The sequence below is a fragment of the Schistocerca americana genome, chromosome X (assembly GCF_021461395.2).
Source record: "Schistocerca americana isolate TAMUIC-IGC-003095 chromosome X, iqSchAmer2.1, whole genome shotgun sequence".
NCBI classification, from domain to species: domain Eukaryota; kingdom Metazoa; phylum Arthropoda; class Insecta; order Orthoptera; family Acrididae; genus Schistocerca; species Schistocerca americana.
The window spans coordinates 371,142,439-371,161,441 of NC_060130.1; the positions used below are offsets into that span (position 1 = coordinate 371,142,439).

Genomic DNA, 19,003 nt, shown 5'->3' on the forward strand with positions numbered 1-19,003 from the left:
TAATCAGTTGTGAACAAGCACTCTGTTCATCTGCTTTTAAAAAGAAGTAAAAAATAAATACAATATTCTATTAAATTCCCATCTACAACAACTTAATTTGCATCCATTTTGTGCAAAACATTTAATATTTTTTGGAAAAAAAAAAGAAAAAAAAAATGTTTTGCTGGCATAAATGGGTTAAGATATCTCTTCAAGCTCATGTATTAAAGGAAGAGGTAATCACATTCGTTTTTGAAATTTCATATAATTTGACACTTTTGGTTCATATTTAAAAACCTATTTCTTAGAAATATTGACTATGAAAAATATGAGTTGACACAAACAGCTGCCATTTAAGATTAAAATACACAGGACTGATAGGAATATAGTTTTTCATTCAACTGACTAGGAATAACAATAAATTTACTCACAAACAAAGGAATCACAAAATCTTATTACTGAAATACATCAGTAAAAGCTTCAATGAAACAAATATACATCATATTCTACACTCATTAAAGATTTAATAGCTAACAAACAGAGCATAATGTTGAATGCATCCATGTATTTACAACAAATTATTCTGAATTTGTATTGTTTCAGAAATTTTGTTTAAAACTGCATGCGGGCAGTAGCATCTGGTCTGAGTGGCATGGCATTTGGCTTGAATGTCTATAGCATACAGGTAACTACAACAATGAGCACATAATTTAAACTTGACCCACCCATCATCATCAACACACACACACACACACACACACACACACACACACACATTATTTTGGTGGTGGTGTTGGGTGGAATGGAATGGAACAGAATGGAATGATACATACAAACATCATAAACACACATTCTGATTTCTGTCTGTCTATAAAATTTTAGTTTTTGAATCAGTGTGTATTTTTGACAGAAATATCCACATCAAAACTCTTTACGAAAGAGTATACAAATTTTGTGCATTATAGGTTTGCATATGTTTCATGATACACGAAGTATACACGCAAAATAACAACATCTGATTTGTATATAAATATATTGTCCAGCTCTTAACCAGTACTTTAAAATCAGTAACTATCTTTCTTCAATTTGATTCTGTCCACAATGCTAAGAGCTGCGTTTTGATGGAGGCACCAAGTGGTCAGGAAGTTCAGTTGGTAGACTATGACCGTCAACTTTGATATCAATCAGATGCATAGCCAATGCAAATTCATCTGCATCCAGGAAACCATCCTTGTCTATATCTGATAACTTCCAGATCTTGCCCAATACCTGATTTGGCAATTTGGATGCAACCATAGCTTTCTTTGCCACTGTGAAAAAAATTAACAGAATTAGAAATAGATTTGAATTAGTCTAAACTGTGGATGAAAAGCCCAATTACACTTAGGCTAGTGGGAAGAAGTGGAGGTACAGCTGACAGTAATATAAAAAAAATAGGAAATTACAATTTTGGAATTTATTATGTTCCTTCCTCTGGAGACAAATAGAAACAGAATAAAAGTTGGGGCAAAAAAAAAAAAGGTAAATCATTTAAGAACATAAAGTCGAGAGATACAACAAATATGTGCAAATGTAGACCTATAGCAATAACAGGTGATGTGTTGCCTGTTGGCACTCATTTCGGGGTAACTACACAACCTTTGGTCTAAGATCCCCGAACGCACACCAACAGGCAATACATCACGAAACTGTTATGGGAAACCTCCAACAATTTTATAACAAGGTACAGAAAGCTGGCTAAAGTCTGAAATAAGTTCTGCAGAAATTTTTACGAAGTCTCAGACGGTGTTCAGGAAAGATAGATTAGGCAGAATTGGTGGTGGAGTGTTTGTGTCTGTCAGTAGTGGTTTATCTTGTAGTGAAGCTGAAGTAGATACTCCGTGCGAATTGGTATGGGTGGAGGTTATACTTAACAGCTGAACTAAGTCAATAATTGGCTCCTTCTACCGACCCCCAGACTCCAATGATATAGTTGCTGAACAGTTCAGAGAAAATTTGAGTCTCGTAACATATAAATACCCCACTCATACGGTTATAGTTGGAGGGGACTTCAACCTTCCCTCGATATGTTGCCAAAAATACTTGTTCAAAACTGGTGGTAGGCAGAAAACATCTTCCGAGATTGTCCTAAATGCTTCCTCCGAAAATTATTTCGAGCAGTTAGTCCACAAATCCACGTGAATTGTAAATGGTTGCGAAAACACACTTGACCTCTTAGCCACAAACAATCCAGAGCTAATAGAGAGCATCACGACTGATACAGGGATTAGTGATCACAAGGTCGCTGTAGTTAGGCTCAATACCGTTTCTTCCAAATCCATCAGAAACAAATGCAAAATAATTTTATTTAAAAAAGCAGATAAAGTGTCACTAGAAGCCTTCCTAAGAAACAATCTCCATTCCTTTCGAACTGACTATGCAAATGTAGACGAGATGTGGCTCAAATTCAAAGATATAGTAGCAACATCAATTGAGAGATTCATACCTCATAAATTGTTAAGAGATGGAACGGATCCCCCATGGTACACAAAACAGGTCCAAACGCTGTTGCAGAGGCAACGGAAAAAGCATGCGAAGTTCAGAAGAATGTGAAACCCTGAAGATTGGCTAAAATTTACAGACACGCGAAATTTGGCACGGACCACAATGCGAGATGCCTTTAATAGGATCCCCAATGAAACATTGTCTCAAAATTTGGTAGAAAATCCGAAGAAATTCTGGTCATATGTAAGTTCACAAGCGGCAAGACGCAGTCAATACCTTCGCTGCACAGTGCCGATGGTACTGTTACCGACGACTGTGCCGCTAAAGCGGAGTTATTGAACGCAGTTTTCCGAAATTCCTTCACGAGGGAAGACGAATGGAATATTCCAGAATTTGAAACACGAACAGCTGCTAGCATGCGTTTCTTAGAAGTAGATACCTTAGGGGTTGCGAAGCAACTCAAATCGCTTAATACGGGCAAGTCTTCAGGTCCAGATTGTATACCGATTAGGTTCGTTTCAGATTACGCTGATACAGTAGCTCCCTACTTAGCAATCATATACAACCGCTCGCTCACCGATAGATCTGCACCTACAGATTGGAAAATTGCGCAGGTCGCACCAGTGTTTAAGAAGGGCAGTAGGAGTAATCCATCGAACTACAGACCTATATCATTGACGTCAGTTTGCAGTAGGGTTTTGGAGCATATATTGTATTCAAACATTATGAATCACCTCAAAGGGAACGATCTATTGATACGTAATCAGCATGGTTTCAGAAAACATCGTTCTTGTGCAACGCAGCTAGCTCTTTATTCGCACGAAGTAATGGCCGCTGTCGACAGGGGATCTCAAGTTGATTCCGTATTTCTAGATTTCCGGAAAGCTTTTGACACCGTTCCTCACAACCGACTTCTAATCAAGCTGCGGGCCTATGGGGTATCGTCTCAGTTGTGCGACTGGATTCGTGATTTCCTGTCAGGAAGGTCGCAGCTCATAGTAATAGACTGTAAGTCATCGAGTAAAATTGAAGTGGTATCAGGTGCTCCCCAGGGAAGCATCCTGGGACCTCTGCTGTTCCTGATCTATATAAATGACCTGGGTGACAATCTGAGCAGTTCTCTTAGATTGATCGCAGATGATGATGTAATTTACCGTCTAGTAAGGTCATCCGAAGACCAGTATCAGTTGCAAAGCGATTTAGAAAAGATTGCTGTATGGTGTGGCAGGTGGCAGTTGACCCTAAGTAACGAAAAGTGTGAAGTGATCCACATGAGTTCCAAAAGAAATCCGTTTGAATTCGATTACTCGATAAATAGTACAATTCTCAAGGTTGTCAATTCAACTAAGTACCTGGGTGTTAAAATTACGAACAACTTCAGCTGGAAAGACCACATAGATAATATTGTGGGGAAGGCGAGCCAAAGGTTGCGTTCCATTGGCAGGACACTTAGAAGATGCAACAAGTCCACTAAATAGACAGCTTACACTGCACTCATTAATCCTCTGTTAGAATATTGTTGTGCGGTTTGGGATCCTTACCAGGTGGGATTGACGGAGGACATCGAAAGGGTGCAAAAAAGGGCAGCTCGTTTTGTATTATCACGTAATAGGGGAGAGAGAGAGAGTGGCAGATATGATACGCGAGTTGGGATGGAAGTCATTAAAGCGAAGACGTTTTTCGTCGCGGCAAGATCTATTTACGAAATTTCAGTCACCGACTTTCTTTTCTGAATGCGAAAATATTTTGTTAAGCCCAACCTACATAGGTAGGAATGATCATCAAAATAAAATAAGAGAAATCAGAGCTCGAACAGAAAGGTTTAGGTGTTCATTTTTCCCGCGCGCTGTTTGGGAGTGGAATGGTAGAGATAGTATGATTGTGGTTCGATGAACCCTCTGCCAAGCACTTAAATGTGAATTGCAGAGTAATCATGTAGATGTAGAACAACAAGTGGGTTAATTATTAACTATTGGTTACACAGTGCTTAGGGGAAGTGACACGGTCAGAACCCACAATAATTAAATTTTTTCTTTGTCTTTCTTATTCCTCATCTCAACTTCCAATTTTACTTGGTACCTAGTCTCTTTTTGATGAATCATTTTGCTGTTTCCTTACTTTTCTCTTCAGCAATGGTTGTCTAGCTTGCCTGAGTGAGAAATTATTCGACATTCAATTGCCATTACTATTTACTGCTCATATGTCTTAACTCTCTTATTGTTTAAATCATTCACAAAAATAATATTGGGGATAGTATCACCTTACGTTTGTACAACACTACACACCTTAATGACAGTTTTCTTCATGATTGAAGTAAATAACTTAGCACACACAAGATGAGGGATGGAGCTGCAGTGGAAGGTGGAAGGGGGAGTGGGAGGAGGTTGCTACTTTCCTTGATTCTGAGTAAGATATTTTCTGAGCTTCTGTTTCTCAACCCTTAATTTTTTTTTCACTGGTGAACACAAGACACTCCTAACACTACACCAAGTGGTCACCAACACAATTTAGGCAAACTGCATGTGGGGAGGTACATTGTGTCTCACATCTTAAGTAGCTAATACTCATTTACTGCATCTTTCTTTGCCTTTCATGCAGTTTTAGTGTTTTGACAATTATGGTAATACATGGTATTCACAATAGGTAACACCCTAATGTTTTCATTCACTGCTGGAGTGCTAAATGACTGAATGAAAGCCACTGTTTTCGCAAAGTCCCCAATTACTCTTTGTATGATGTTCCATGAGTGTGCTATTCTTCTTGCCCCTGAATTTCCTGGAGTTATACTGGGATGTGCACTCAATTTTTGCTCATTACCAAACCCTTGTTAAATTAGTAGTGGTTTGCAGTACTCTTTTCCAGGAGACCTGTAGTCTGCCAAGACTTAGTTGAAACAACAGAAAAGATTATATTTTGCAGTGTCTTACCAGTTTTCAGACTCTACGCATGCCCTTGTTCTTCCTGGATGTGAAATAAGGACACTTTCAAAAGACCTACAACCTCTCTCTATAGTCAGAGGCACACTCTCATTAAGAATAGGACTGCTCTGACAAAAACAGTTTTCTAGTGTTCTCATAACTGGTCATGTGTGTTCTATTACTTAAGAAGGCTTTGAGATATCTGGGAAGTTATTCCGTATGCTCAGACCTTCATTAACAGGCTCCAGTCAAATGCTTTCCAGAACTGTAGGAATATGGAATCTGCCTGTTGCCATTCATCTATAGTTCACATGATGATATGCAACAACAAGGCAAAGTCTTGCATGAGTAACACTTTCTAAATCCATGCTAATCTGTGGACAGAAGCTTTTCTATCTCAAAGAAATTTATTATCTTCAAATTTAGAACATGTTCAACAATTCTGCAGCATACCAATATTAAGGACACAGGTCTGTAACTTTGTGAGTCTATTCTTTTACCCTTCTTATAAACAGAAACAGCCTAAGCTTTTTCCAGTTGCTTGGGACTTTGCACTGGGCGAGCAATCTGCGATAAATGCGAGGTAAGTAAGCAGCCTGTGCTAAAGAGTATGCTCTGTAAAACGTAACTGGGATTCTGTCTTGACCTGGTGTCTTATCTGCTTTCAATTCTTTCAGTTTCTTCTCAATGCCAGGGATGCCTATCTCTATGCTCTCCATACAGGAGCGTGTGACTGTTTAACAATGGCATTCTTTCACTGGCAAAGACTGGTCACTGTCAACTATTTTGATTCAGTCACTTGCAAGGCATAAATTACTATGTGGGGCACACAAATGAATCCATGTCTTATACTGGACACTTAATATAGCCAAGCACATAATACTGGCAAGACTACCATGTCCCATTCAGTAGTTTGCTGGCATGAATTACCTGTGTTGGACTCTTCATACATCCCTGAGTGGGATATGCTGTTTGGTACAGCAAAGAGTCTGAAGCACAGATTTCACATTTGTTATTTGGTATGGAGTACTTCATGTATGCTTGCTTCTAAAATGAAGTATGTGGTAATGAGTATGGTGACTAAACTGTCAGAACCATTTCACTTGCAAATGGTGCTCATTTGCCTCCGTCACCAACATTTCTGCAATTTTAGCATCACAATTCCGATGCAACACTATGTAGAAATGATTAGGGGTTTCATACAGCATATCCTACACTGCGTTTTCAAAATTTTAATATTACTCTTTTTGAGCTGTATGACACATTGGTTTAAGTATCCCCCTGTGGAGTTTGCTGAACATTTCAGTAACCATTGCTCCTATGTAGCAAACAAACAGATCACATCTGTATTTGCAAAAGTAAAGTTTAAATGCTGATGTAATATGTGCCTAAGGGAGTACAATGTTTTCAGAATAAACTTTGAAGTGAAGCTTTATAAGTTCTATGGATGAATCTTTTCTAGTGCATATTAATTTCCTCGGAGAGGGTGTCCCATATTGCATTACTGCTGGATGAAGCACTTACTGTGAAGGCTACCTGAAATTCCTTGAAAAAGCACACTTTGCATAGACTTTAAATTGGAAGGAAACAAAAGTAAGCAAAAAGCCTTTTTGTTGAAAGAAATGAAAGCTTAGAACAGATTCTGCTGGAGAATTTGAATTAACAAGTTAAATTACTAAATGGGGCAAAAACTGCTGGAACACTCCATAAGTAATGGAATGTTAACAAACGAACTTATGATACATTCTAAGAAATATTCTTATTCTAGTGATGGAACATTTTTTTTAAATTAAGTTGAGGTACGTTCTAGTGTAAGAGCTGTAACAAACAAGTCCACCTAAGGAGAAGAGCACACCACAGAAATTCTGTAAATTGAGGTCACAGTTGCTATTCTGTCTCAGCATATACAACGCTGGTTTGCCAAATTAATTTATTCATCTTTACTTAAGATACAAAATTGTAATAATTGGAAAAGTCTACCCGATGTCATACCTCCCAGTCTGTCCTTACTTTTCTCTCACCTGTCATCTATCACTAATCATCATCTGCGCACTAACACATACAGTGCGTAAAGAATAAATTCAGCAATGAAATCTCTTAGCATACGATGAAAAATCTAATGAATTGACAATTTAAATATTTTAAATTTCTTACTTACCTGAACCTGAAAGCTTTCCATCAACTGGTCCCAGACTTCGGAACAATTCATCATACTTGCTTCTCTCCTTATTCACAATCCACTCTGGTTCTCCTGAGCCTGCATCTACTCCTTCTCCTTTCTTGTATCCAAATGGACTAACTTTATCCTCAACACCTTCAAATATTCCACCTGTGTAACAAGTGATATTTAATGATTTCATTTGAATATCAAGCAATCCATTCTTTGCACACAATTTTTTCTAAATAGGCATTCTAGTGTTTTAATTGCATATATAAAAATCATCTGATTCAAAGATGCTAAAATACCAATAATTATTACAGTAAGTATAAACTATAATGATGAGGCACTGAACTGAACTGGGAAAAAAAAAAGAAATTTAGCTAGGGCAAAACTGTGCACTGTAAGTAATAAATGAGGTATTGTTCATGACAATGGTGGTGAAAATGCATGTCAACAAGAACATGGACAAATGACAGGAATCTTACAAATTTTCAGGACAAGTAAGTATCCACTGAATGCATACGTAATCATACTGATATAATGAAAGTTACAGAAGTGGGTAGCTACCAACAGATGTTGACTAGTGCACCACCACACAACAAAATTTAACAATGAAGATACTGTTCTGCATTTTATTTTTTAATTGCATGTTAACTTTTTAATAAGTACAGTTATTAGGCACCGTATGGTCCTGCTGTTGCAGACCAATTCAAAGTCCATTTTTTTTTTGTTAATCTTCATTCGTGTGATTATTTTTTGTACATATTTGCTAGCATTGTTCTTGATTGTGATTATTACTATTGAGAGAACAGTTAAATATAATAGTTACTGGAATACAAAGAGTATTTCATCCTACAAGCACCATTATTAACACTATCACCATGACAATACATAGCTTTGTGCTGTAAGTATCTTAAACACTGGAGCACATCACATGATTACTGATCATTCTACTAGTCTGTCTGTGTCCTGCAAGTTATGACTTGCAAAGCACATGCTGTTCTTTTGCCTTCATGGAAAATAAAAATCAGACTGTGAGGTCTGGACTGTAAAGAGTATACTGAGCTACCCCCCAGTGGGACCTGTCGATCACCAAGATCCATATCTGGTGCTAAACAGATGAGCACTGTAATAGATCAAAATAATGTAATTTCTGCAGAGCATTATGATTAGTACTCTTAACAGTAAATAATACTTCTAGACAGTGATCATTACCTTTGCTAATGAAGAAGTTCTCCATTAGGTACCACTTCAGGACATTTGCTAAATTAAGATTTGAGGGAAAAAGAGATTTCACTATTGCTTCACATGCCTCACTGAAACGCTACCACGAATGATGTAGAAACACGAAAGTAAGTTTCAGTTGGCCTTGCCAGTATTAAAGAGTACAATACAGTATCACAATTTGATTGAGTTAGAATCATCTGTCTAAGAAACAGAGGTCATACTGTGAAATTTCAACTCACAGGTATTGTTATGTGGTTTATGCTGATACTTTTTGTTGTCTAATATATTGAAGCTACCACAGTTTTTAAAGAAATGAAACCATAATTTTAAACAGCATTTGAGATACCTGGAAACAAGGAATATAGTGACGCAATGTCTGTTGTGGTTTACAGGGACACTTTCTGTGAAGAGCGGTGTGAAAGATTATAAATATGAATGTGGTTGGGGAATTTTCAATATATATTGTCAGCATGGTGCATTTTCCACTATCATTCTGGTTGAATCATTGGATAAAGTGGCAAAACCTGCTATGTGATTCATGTGTCTGAATTCATATTTAGCATATTCACTGCCAATTTTTACAAAAAATTTCACTGCAGACCACTTAAAAGTGATACCTTCCACTTTTCAAGGGCTTCTGAATGCTTAAAAACAGATTCATACTTCCATTTTTGATAACAGTAATTGTTTCACTATCATGAGCCGAACACGTCATCTTTATGGCAAATAGCAATCTATCCTTTTCCTAACACTGTTCACACAAATAAACACTTGCCCCACTGCATGCCATCGCTTGTCTACTACCTTGTGGCGACACAGCTGAAACCTTTGATGTTTCTATAAATATTTGAGACTTTTAGTTTAGAGATTCACTTTTATGCTTGCAACTGTAGATGACTTACTTAAGAAAAAATTACAATAGCAAATCTGGATGGTACACAGCTTCTCTCAACCAACACCTTTGACATTATACCAGTACTTTGCACTCCCGCAAATAGAGATTTATTGACGAATGAACAATCAATTTTGGCATCCAGGCAGACTTCTGTTAATCTAATGAAACTTTACATATTCCATAATGCCTTTATTGTACAATGGCTCCAACAAGAGTCCAGTTTTGCTTTTATTACCATGGCAGGTCCTACATACTCTTCTCTCTTTCCTCTCAAATCCAATCCGAGTCAGTCTAAATGAGAAAATAATATTAATCTCCATACCATTAATAGTTTTAAGGCTTCTGAAGGAAATATGCTAAAGTTTGCACAATTTTATCAAAAAATTCTCAGCTTTGCACAATCTTCTTTCCCCCCATTTCACTTCAGCAATCAAAAGTTTTTAAAAGGTAAAATAATGTTTGACAAATAATACCTTTCACATGTGGCTCAATTGGATGCGTAACTTCTTCATGAGGAATCATTGCCATCAAATTAGCAATGTCTTCAGCCAACATTTTGTCGACCACTTCTAAGAGACGTGGTTTTAATGGATGAAATTTAGTGAAATCATGGTGTGAGAGAGCTTCCTGTTAAAGAAGACAAACATTCTTTAAAAAATAACTGCTACTAAATTCACATCTTAAATCTTAATACAATAGGTTTCAAAACTCTCTCTCACTGTGTGTGTGTGTGTGTGTGTGTGTGTGTGTGTGTAAGATCTTAAAACTGCTAATACTGTCCATTCAGTAATTTACACACACTGTTAAGTGTGTAAATGGTTTTACACTTCATACAAAGTACAATCCATCTCATTGTCTTTTTTGATAATGGCTTTTCTGTCAATAAAGAAATACTGGGTTCTACTTTACAAGAAATTCTTGATACTGCCACATACACAATCAGAGATTCTGTAATTGTGTACCATATGAAACAATAGAGTAAAACTGTGTTCCTGAAGTCCAAGACCACTTCATCAGTCTGACAGCTGTTATCCACAGTCTTCTAAATATCTCTATATTAGAGTTCCTAACTATGTGGATATCAGGGCTATTAAATTTATTTTTTTTGGAAACAAAGTAGTCAAACTTTTTGTGAACTCATTTGTCTAAAACTATGAAATAAAACAGATTAGAGAAACATTTGATGTGCCTTTGAATTATGCTCAAAATCACATTTCTTTCTATCAGGAAAAGTGAGTGGAGCAAGCACAGTGACAACTACAGCACTTGTAAAGTAAACATTATTTCTTGTGCCCCCTCTTTCCCGATATTTGAAGGATTCACTATCTACACATTTTTTAGACTGAAAACTTGTTGGAACTTTTTTACATCTTTGGACACAGATGACAGAAATATGTCGAGGCCACACAACAGCAGACTGCATGGACTACATAATCCATCAGACAAACATCCTCTACTACTCTTTAAACTGCTAAGATTATAGGTTAAACACTAATTTAAAATTCTCAATTGGCATCTCATCTTCTATACATTACTTCAAGCATCAGTCAAAGGTGCTTCAAATGTTTTCTATTTTATTTGTTACTTTCATGATACATTTGACCATTTTTCGATTTTTTTACTTTTGATTTTCAAGTTTTGTTCACAACATAACTTAAGTGGCGAACGCACTACTGATCGCAACAGGAAGTCCACCATAGTTATTGGTGCTTTGTTTATGATGCTTTTTCATGCATCCTGACATTTCAGAGTACGTATCGATAGAGTCCCATTCAGAAGAAGACATTTTGGCTGAAAGCTTAATTGTTTAGCAGTCTTTTTGTTGTTCCTGTCTGCAACTCAACATTTCCACAATATAGTGAGTAGCAACCTACCCTTTGCATAATATTGTCTGTACTGGTGCAAACTTTAGAAACTTTTGCAGCCACTTCTGCAAGCCTCTGCTGGTTTCACACAACACATTGTGTACTTGTTGGATAGGTGTGCTTCTTGAGAAAATTAGAAGCAACTTGCAGGATTTGTGTTCAAATATCAAGCAGAAGTTTGACATTAATCAACAGCAACTTTTTTGCGACCATGATGAGGACGACAGCATCCATAAGATTGCTTGGCAGCTGCTTGAATACTTCAAAAATTTGTCGGAAGTCACAAATTATCTCTTATTGCTTTGTTTGGATTACTCCATGAGCTTGGTAAACTCGTGGAATAACATAAGAAGATGCTTTTCTACACATTACAAGTCAGTAAAGGCAGACAGAATTTGTTCCAATTCCATTCTGTTGCACTTCGCTTGAGTAGGAACACGATGACCAATCACTGATTGATAGCATCTTGCACACAGTTTTCCACAGTCATCGACAGACATATTGTTATCTGCCAGCAGCTCACAAATCCTGCTGTTATCTGCACACCATACCAAAAGATTTGAAAACATTTGGCGGTTGCAAACACAGCGAGACTGAGTCAGGGGAATGTCAATGTCTGCCAATAATTTTCAAACTATTTTTTCAGGTCATTCAGCACTCTGGGTGACCTCTCCTATTGTTGGTCCTCTGCCTTCAACAATGCTGGACAACCTTCCAATACTGGAACAATACTGAGGTTTTATCATAGACACATTTACAAAACCACTTTCCTACCATCATCTCTCTTCGAAATGTCCTGAAGTTAGTACTTGGATTGAAGGAAGCCATTTTGACAGTTAAATATCACACCAATACAACTTTCTGCACGTGAAATGGCTAGGCCTTGAAGAGATAAAGTTTTTGACACTTCATACACACAGATAGCAGAGGCTGTTCTTAGAATATTTCAATTTTCCCTCAAATCACTATATGTTTTTTAATTGCCCTGATTACCTTAAAGGCAACAAACTCTTTTTTGTAAAACTAGACATCATGCGGTTCAATTTTATACCCTATTTGTCCATATCTCACTCTTTGTTTGACTATGAAAAACCCATTGTCTAATTTATAGGGATGTCACGTTCTTGTTACACTTAAACATTTTCGGCCAAAAAAGTGTTTTTAAAATATCTAAACTGAAGCAGATTACAGAGAAAAATTGGAAGAACTACCCATTCTTAAAAACACATTAAAATCACCCCCTGCCCTCTCCCACCAATCCAGAGAGAAGTATGGACAACAAGTCACATTTCTAAATTTGTATCAACACATCTGGTCATTATGTAAAGCAGTGAGCACAGCCTTGAAAAATATAACATTCTATCTTGCTAATGTCAAAAGTAGACAAGGTCTCAGTGTGTGATATTTAAATGCAGTGTCACAAGCAGTGAAAACTAGTAGTGCCTTCCAACTGCACACAGGATACTTCTTCCTACTGCAGTGGCTGTATGGAAGTTCACCACACAGAACTGAGAAATTGCAACTATTTGCTTGCCACTTTTAGCTTCATATTTTCCTTCATACTCTACTTCAACATTCAGTGTTGAAATATAATCGAAGGGGCCTTCGTATTGGGCTAATGTTTTTGCGCTCTTTTCCAAATGATGGACTCTGGCATAGAGGGTACGGAGACCCATTTCTTCATGTCTTTGCTGCGTAACAAGTTTATCTCACATCCTAAAGCATATCCTCTGTTGGATACATCTGCCCAATAGCCTGAAGGACACTTAGGTAAGAAGAGATGACAGTAAAATAATGTCTGTCAAGACATTTGCTCAGATATTTACAGGACTGCATGTGGTTCACAAACAGATAAGACTTCATTAGGAGGTCATTTTCTGAAGATGCTTTCATGGGAAACATATGTGCAACTGATCAGACCCCTTGTTTCAACTCACCAGTGAGATCAGTGTTTAATAACTTTGCTCCAATAAAATATAGTATGGTCTACATTTAAAAATGTATTCTGGTGTACTATTTCCATCCACAACTTATATGGGTCTCTTCAGTAGTCATTTTCATCTAGAACAGTCCTTTAGAGAAATGAGACATTTTCCCACATTTAGTTCAGCAAGGTTAATCTCTGACAAAATCCCTAATGGTCTTTTGATATACAGTTCAGAAAGTCATTCCAATAGCAAAGAAATATGGTAATAACTGAGGAACACACAAATTATTAAACATGATAATCCAGAAAGATCTGCTTATGCACTTGAAGTACCAGCCCACAACCTTCTGCAAAGATGTAGGGACTGGGGGCTTGTACTTTGACCACATTGTGCGAAAATTCCAACATTTGCAAATGTCAATGCTTTGTTGAACCATACATAGCACATCAGTAACAAAGATGGTATCTGATGACTTTAAGAGCTCCAAGGAGACATCATTTGTTCACTCAAGCTCTTTTACACTAAGTGACAAGTTCATTTCTCTGCATATCCTATTGGTGTGACAGCTTAATTAGTTTCCCAGTGGATGGATGGATGAATTATGGGGTTTTAAGGGAGCAAACTGCAATGATCATCAGTCCCTCCATGCCGCACAATAGCAGACTGTACAGTTTACATAATCCATCAGACAAATAACCTCTAGTACTCTCTAAAATTCTCAATTGGTACCTCATTTGCTGCACAGATTTCGAGCCACTCAAAAGCACATTTCTTAGTTTTAAATAAATGATTTCTAAAAACATTGACTGCTTTTTTAAAAAAAATTTGTTGTATTTTCAAGTTTTGTTCAGAAAGCATGGAATACAATATATTTAAACATAGATCGCTATTCCATTATTATTAAGAGTATACAGATCAAGAAAAAGTAGACAAGGTTTAGTTTATGTTGTGATTTTTTTTTAACATGAAAGAAAGTAATTCACAATTTTTAATGTCACGAGAAGTGGAATTCTGATAACTTCTTCAGCTCTTGATGTGATCAGGCTTCACACTTAGTGTTGTTATCGTTGAAGAGCAGTTCAATTGTAGTTGTAGGAAGTCATGTAAATTGAAGGTAGAGAGGAGAGTAAGGGAAGGGGCAAGGGGCAAGGGTAGGAACTACTGAAGTCAGCTGCACCGAGACTTTGTGCAGAATCAGCAGCGACTAGTGAAAATGCATGCCGGAATGAGATTCAAACCTGTGATCTCCTGCTTACTAGGGAGTTACATTAACCATTGTGCCATCCGGACAAAGTGCTTATCACAACTGCGCAGCCTATCTTGGCACACTTCTTGGTTGACCCATAGAACAGCCTATCTCTATAAATATCATCCAAAATGAAAAAAAGCTCAAAGATCGAAATCTGCTCAACCTATGCTGGGTATGTCAGAAACATGGTAGAAAATCATTTAATTTTAAATCACAATCAAAGGGAGATAGAAGAAAATTTGCAAAACAATAAATTATGAGTCACAGGGGGGGGGGGGGGGGGGGGGGGAAGTTGTTAAAGACAACCAACAAACACTGTGGCTTGTCGCACGCAGAGGACGGCACACCACCACCCAACTAGGCTTGCCCCACCAATTGTACAATGTCTACTGAGTCAACGGGTAGGCTATCTAATATGAAGAGTACTAAAACTTTTTAAAGAAGACATAAAGACTCAAAGTAATATCAAAACTGAGTTGGGATGTCATGTCATGAGTTGGACCAGCCCTCTATGTGAGGGCAGCTGGAAAATCCGGGGCCAAAAATATCAGTGGTAGGTGACCCTCTTCCCCTGTCTGGCAACCAGAAGGACCACATCACAAAGTTCCAGGTAAAGCTATGCTGTCTGCTCAAAGGTAAGGATATGGGTGAAGGACAGAACGTCACAGCTACAACAAAGTGGGGCAGTTTGTTGTACACTGTATGGGTCAGACTGGTGTGACCAATACAAAGGCAGCAGACAACTGTGGATTCCTGATGAGATGGCCAAAGAGAAGACCATCACATACTCTCTTTACAGTCAGTAACATATTGATTGTTGCCGTGACAGTCTGTTAACTGTTCCGTGCCACTAAGAGTCTGAAGTGATTTTTTACGCATGTTGAATCCCAATATCATTATTTCCAGTGAATTCTAGGCGAGCTGATCCACAGGTCAACTGCCTGGTATCCTAATGTGACTGGGGGGACAAAAGAAATTCCACTGTCATAAAGGAAGAAGATGGGATTTTGTATCTGCATTACTAATGGATGCTGGGAATAACAGTGGGCTATAGATTGTTGGTTATTCATGGACACACTGCAGATGAGGAAAGAGTCATTTGATTGGGTGCAGCCTTAGTGAAGAACACTGTCATAAAAGCAATGCATCCACTAGGAAGGGAGTGTTGCTCACTGGTCCTGGTGCATGTGAAGGACTAGCCTGTCCAGTCTTCAAACTCTTGAGTCACCCATATATATATTATATTTGAATAGGGATACTCTGCAAGTACAATGAACAGCAACTGGTGAAAAACCAAGCATTCTATCAAGTCATTTGGGTCATATAATGATCCCAAATTTGTGGGTAAGGCATGCACCATGGGAGTGTTTGTGAATGTGAAATAGTGAGAGGATTGACTAAGGGTAAGCAAAAATCTGAACTGATTGACTGCAACCAATTCAATAGCAAGAGTCCCTACTGAGGCCACTTTTCTCAACATCTTATTTTGTGTCAGGCATCAGAAGGTGTCAGTGCAGATGTTCTGGCTGGTTATGGATGAGTGTAGCAACCTGAGGAGTAATTGGTGGCACCTGACCCATGCAGAGGAAATCCATGTATCTACCAGTAGGCTGCCCACAAGGCTCATTCAGAAGGCACCAGATGCAAGTCTGATCCCACAATGGTGAATCAGATCTAGGAGTCTCAGTGCTGACTGCAGTGTTGATCCATTAAGCAGGCATCTGTGATCTAAATATGGTAAAACGAGAGCTTTGTAAAGCAGGAAAATAGTGGGATGACTCACACCCCTGGTGGTATTACTGAGGCAGCAGAAGACATTAAGTTTTAACTGGCACATCTGCTTAACCTGTAACCATGTTTACCTGTCATAAAATACGAGTTCTAAGAAGATACATGTTTCTACCACATTAAACATATCATTATGTAGGTAAAGTTAACTGTGGACGAACAGTTCTCAGTTAGCAAAAATTAACAATACAAGCTTTGGTAGTGGTAAATTGGAAGCATGTGTATGTGCCCAACATTCTGGTTTCCTCATAACACTATCACTTGGTGACTCATGTTAGAAGAACTATAGCAGATGCAGAAGTCATCAGTATATAAGAGTGGTGAGACTAGATCCCATTGCTTCCACGAATCTGTTAATTTGCTATTAATAAGAGGGTCACATTCACGACAGCCTTCTGGGATACCTTTACCCTGTATGAATTACAGACTTAAACTCTGACAGATTGCCCAGATAGAAAATTCTGGGTGAAGACTGGGAGGGAGCCATAGAAAATCCACACATGTAAGGTGATGAGGAAATGGTGGATGCAATGCTCAGGCAAAGTGCATCACCAGATGGCTGACAATAACAATATAATCACATTTTTGTGGTATTGAAAACGTTGCAAATGGCAAATTCAGTATTTGTTCGTAAGTGTATGCCCACCGTTTCCTTAGTGGTGTTCAGTCAACAGAAGTTATCACAAGTGATACTGTAATAATAGACTCAATAACTACACAAAACTGGTGAATACATTGGATGAAATTAGGTTTCCTGAAGAGCTATGCGAACCACTGAGTACAGTGAAAGCAAGTATTTCAGTTCAGCAAGGTGAGGACAATGGGCATTAAAATTCTATTGGATTATGCTTGCACATGAGTCCAATGGCAGTGAGGAAAGGATAGAATCATTAAAAACAATTTGATTTGTGTTAGCACCACCTGTTGCTTGTCATCTTGTTGCACGATTTCGATAGCAGTGAAAGGGGAAACCAAGGCAGTAAGATCTGCCCTGTCTGCCTCCACCATAGGTTTCCTCTTTTCTTCCTTCTTTTCTCCTTATGGGATTTAGATTTGATATGAAGAGTAACCAGATATGAGGCTGGTACAGATGGAGATCTCGTTGGTAGGTGCTATAGGGTGCAAAACTGCTTAGGTCATAATCACCTGTACCATAAAACAAGAAAAAAACAGGTACTAAATAAAAACGTGAGGCAAAAAAGGTAAAAACACAGTCAAGCAACTTTAAAAGAGGAGCAGCTGAGGACAAGGACGTCCCTATGGAAAATTTCTCAAAACATCATTGAGATGGTGGAGGTCCCCATGGGGGGGGGGGTGGGGGGGGGGGGGGAGAGATCAAATTAGCTTCACCATGCCGCTGTGGTGAATAAAAAGCAGGACACGATTCACAGAATGCGTGTAATCCGTTAAAACAACTGAAAAAGTAGTATGAAAACATAGACGTAATTTAAACAGTTAAAAAATGGGCACTGGATCGGAAAGTGGTGCACGTCAAGGGTTGAGAGCATTAGGCACAGAGTGGAGCAGGGTCGCCACTTAATAAATGGTGGCGACTAAAATGAAAATGTCCTGCATGCAACTGGGCTAAAATGACCACCTCATGTTGTGAGGGCCGAGAGGAAGTTGATTATGCTACTGGGAGAGGTTTAATGACCCAGACTTTGTTCCCCTGGTGAGAAGACCACTGCGCACTCCAAAGTGCTAGCACATGCCAAATGACAGAGATATGAAGATCATCTGAAGGAACTGAATGACAAGCAGGCAGATGGAGGAGAGCTGCAGGTTTTGCTGCAGCATCAGTAGCCTCATTCCCTGGAACCCCCAGTAAGCGAGTGCGGGCATTCTTGCATCCATTGTACTAAAGGGTGGACTGAGTACAGCCATGAGAAGGTGCTGAAGAGCACAGAGAGAATCTGAAATGACGTCGATTTGGAAGCCCTCGTGGCCAGATGTACTGTATGACCTGATAAAAGGCGTACAAGCTCCGTGGTAAAAAAAAAAAGTGCTGGTCAAGAAGCCGATATTGGAAAGGATCATCACCAAGTACAAAGGCACACCCAACACCATGGTTAGTCTTGGAACTGTCAGTGTGGATGAAGAAACTGACCCCTATCTGTGTGCGAAGTCCGAGAAACTCATTGCAATACACCAGGGAAGGAGTAGTGTCCTTAGGAAGTGAAAGGAGTTCAAAATGAACATGGATCTCGGCACGAAGACAGGGTGGTGAAGAGCTCACACCCATGGGGAATGTGACAGGGAACGTAAATTAAAGCTGTCAAAGAGCAAATGAAAGCGAACTCTGGGGGCAACAGAGAAGATGGGCGCAACCCACGCTGGTGGTCAAGGGAATCATAAAAAATGGGAGCATAGTATGGGTGGCTGGGAATATAACACAGACAACTTGCATAATGACCAAGCAGAACATCCCACCAGTAGAACAACAGTAAGTCAGCAGCTTCAGGATAAACACTCAACGGGACTAGTATGAAAGGCACCAGTGGCTAAACAT

General features: G+C 38.6%; 1 protein-coding gene across 1 annotated transcript in view; it reads right to left on the bottom strand.

Moving 5' to 3' along the window:
- Window positions 1-354: 354 nt before the first annotated feature.
- LOC124555086 (EH domain-containing protein 3-like) overlaps window positions 355-19,003 on the bottom strand; it is a 41,476-nt gene continuing 22,827 nt past the window's right edge. Inside the window, exons 4-6 of the mRNA XM_047128880.1 lie at window positions 10,138-10,291; window positions 7,540-7,710; window positions 355-1,289 (exon numbers count right to left, since the gene is read on the bottom strand). Of these exons, the coding sequence (XP_046984836.1) occupies window positions 1,084-1,289; window positions 7,540-7,710; window positions 10,138-10,291 (531 nt within the window). The 3' untranslated portion in view covers window positions 355-1,083. The remainder of the gene's footprint in view (window positions 1,290-7,539; window positions 7,711-10,137; window positions 10,292-19,003) is intronic.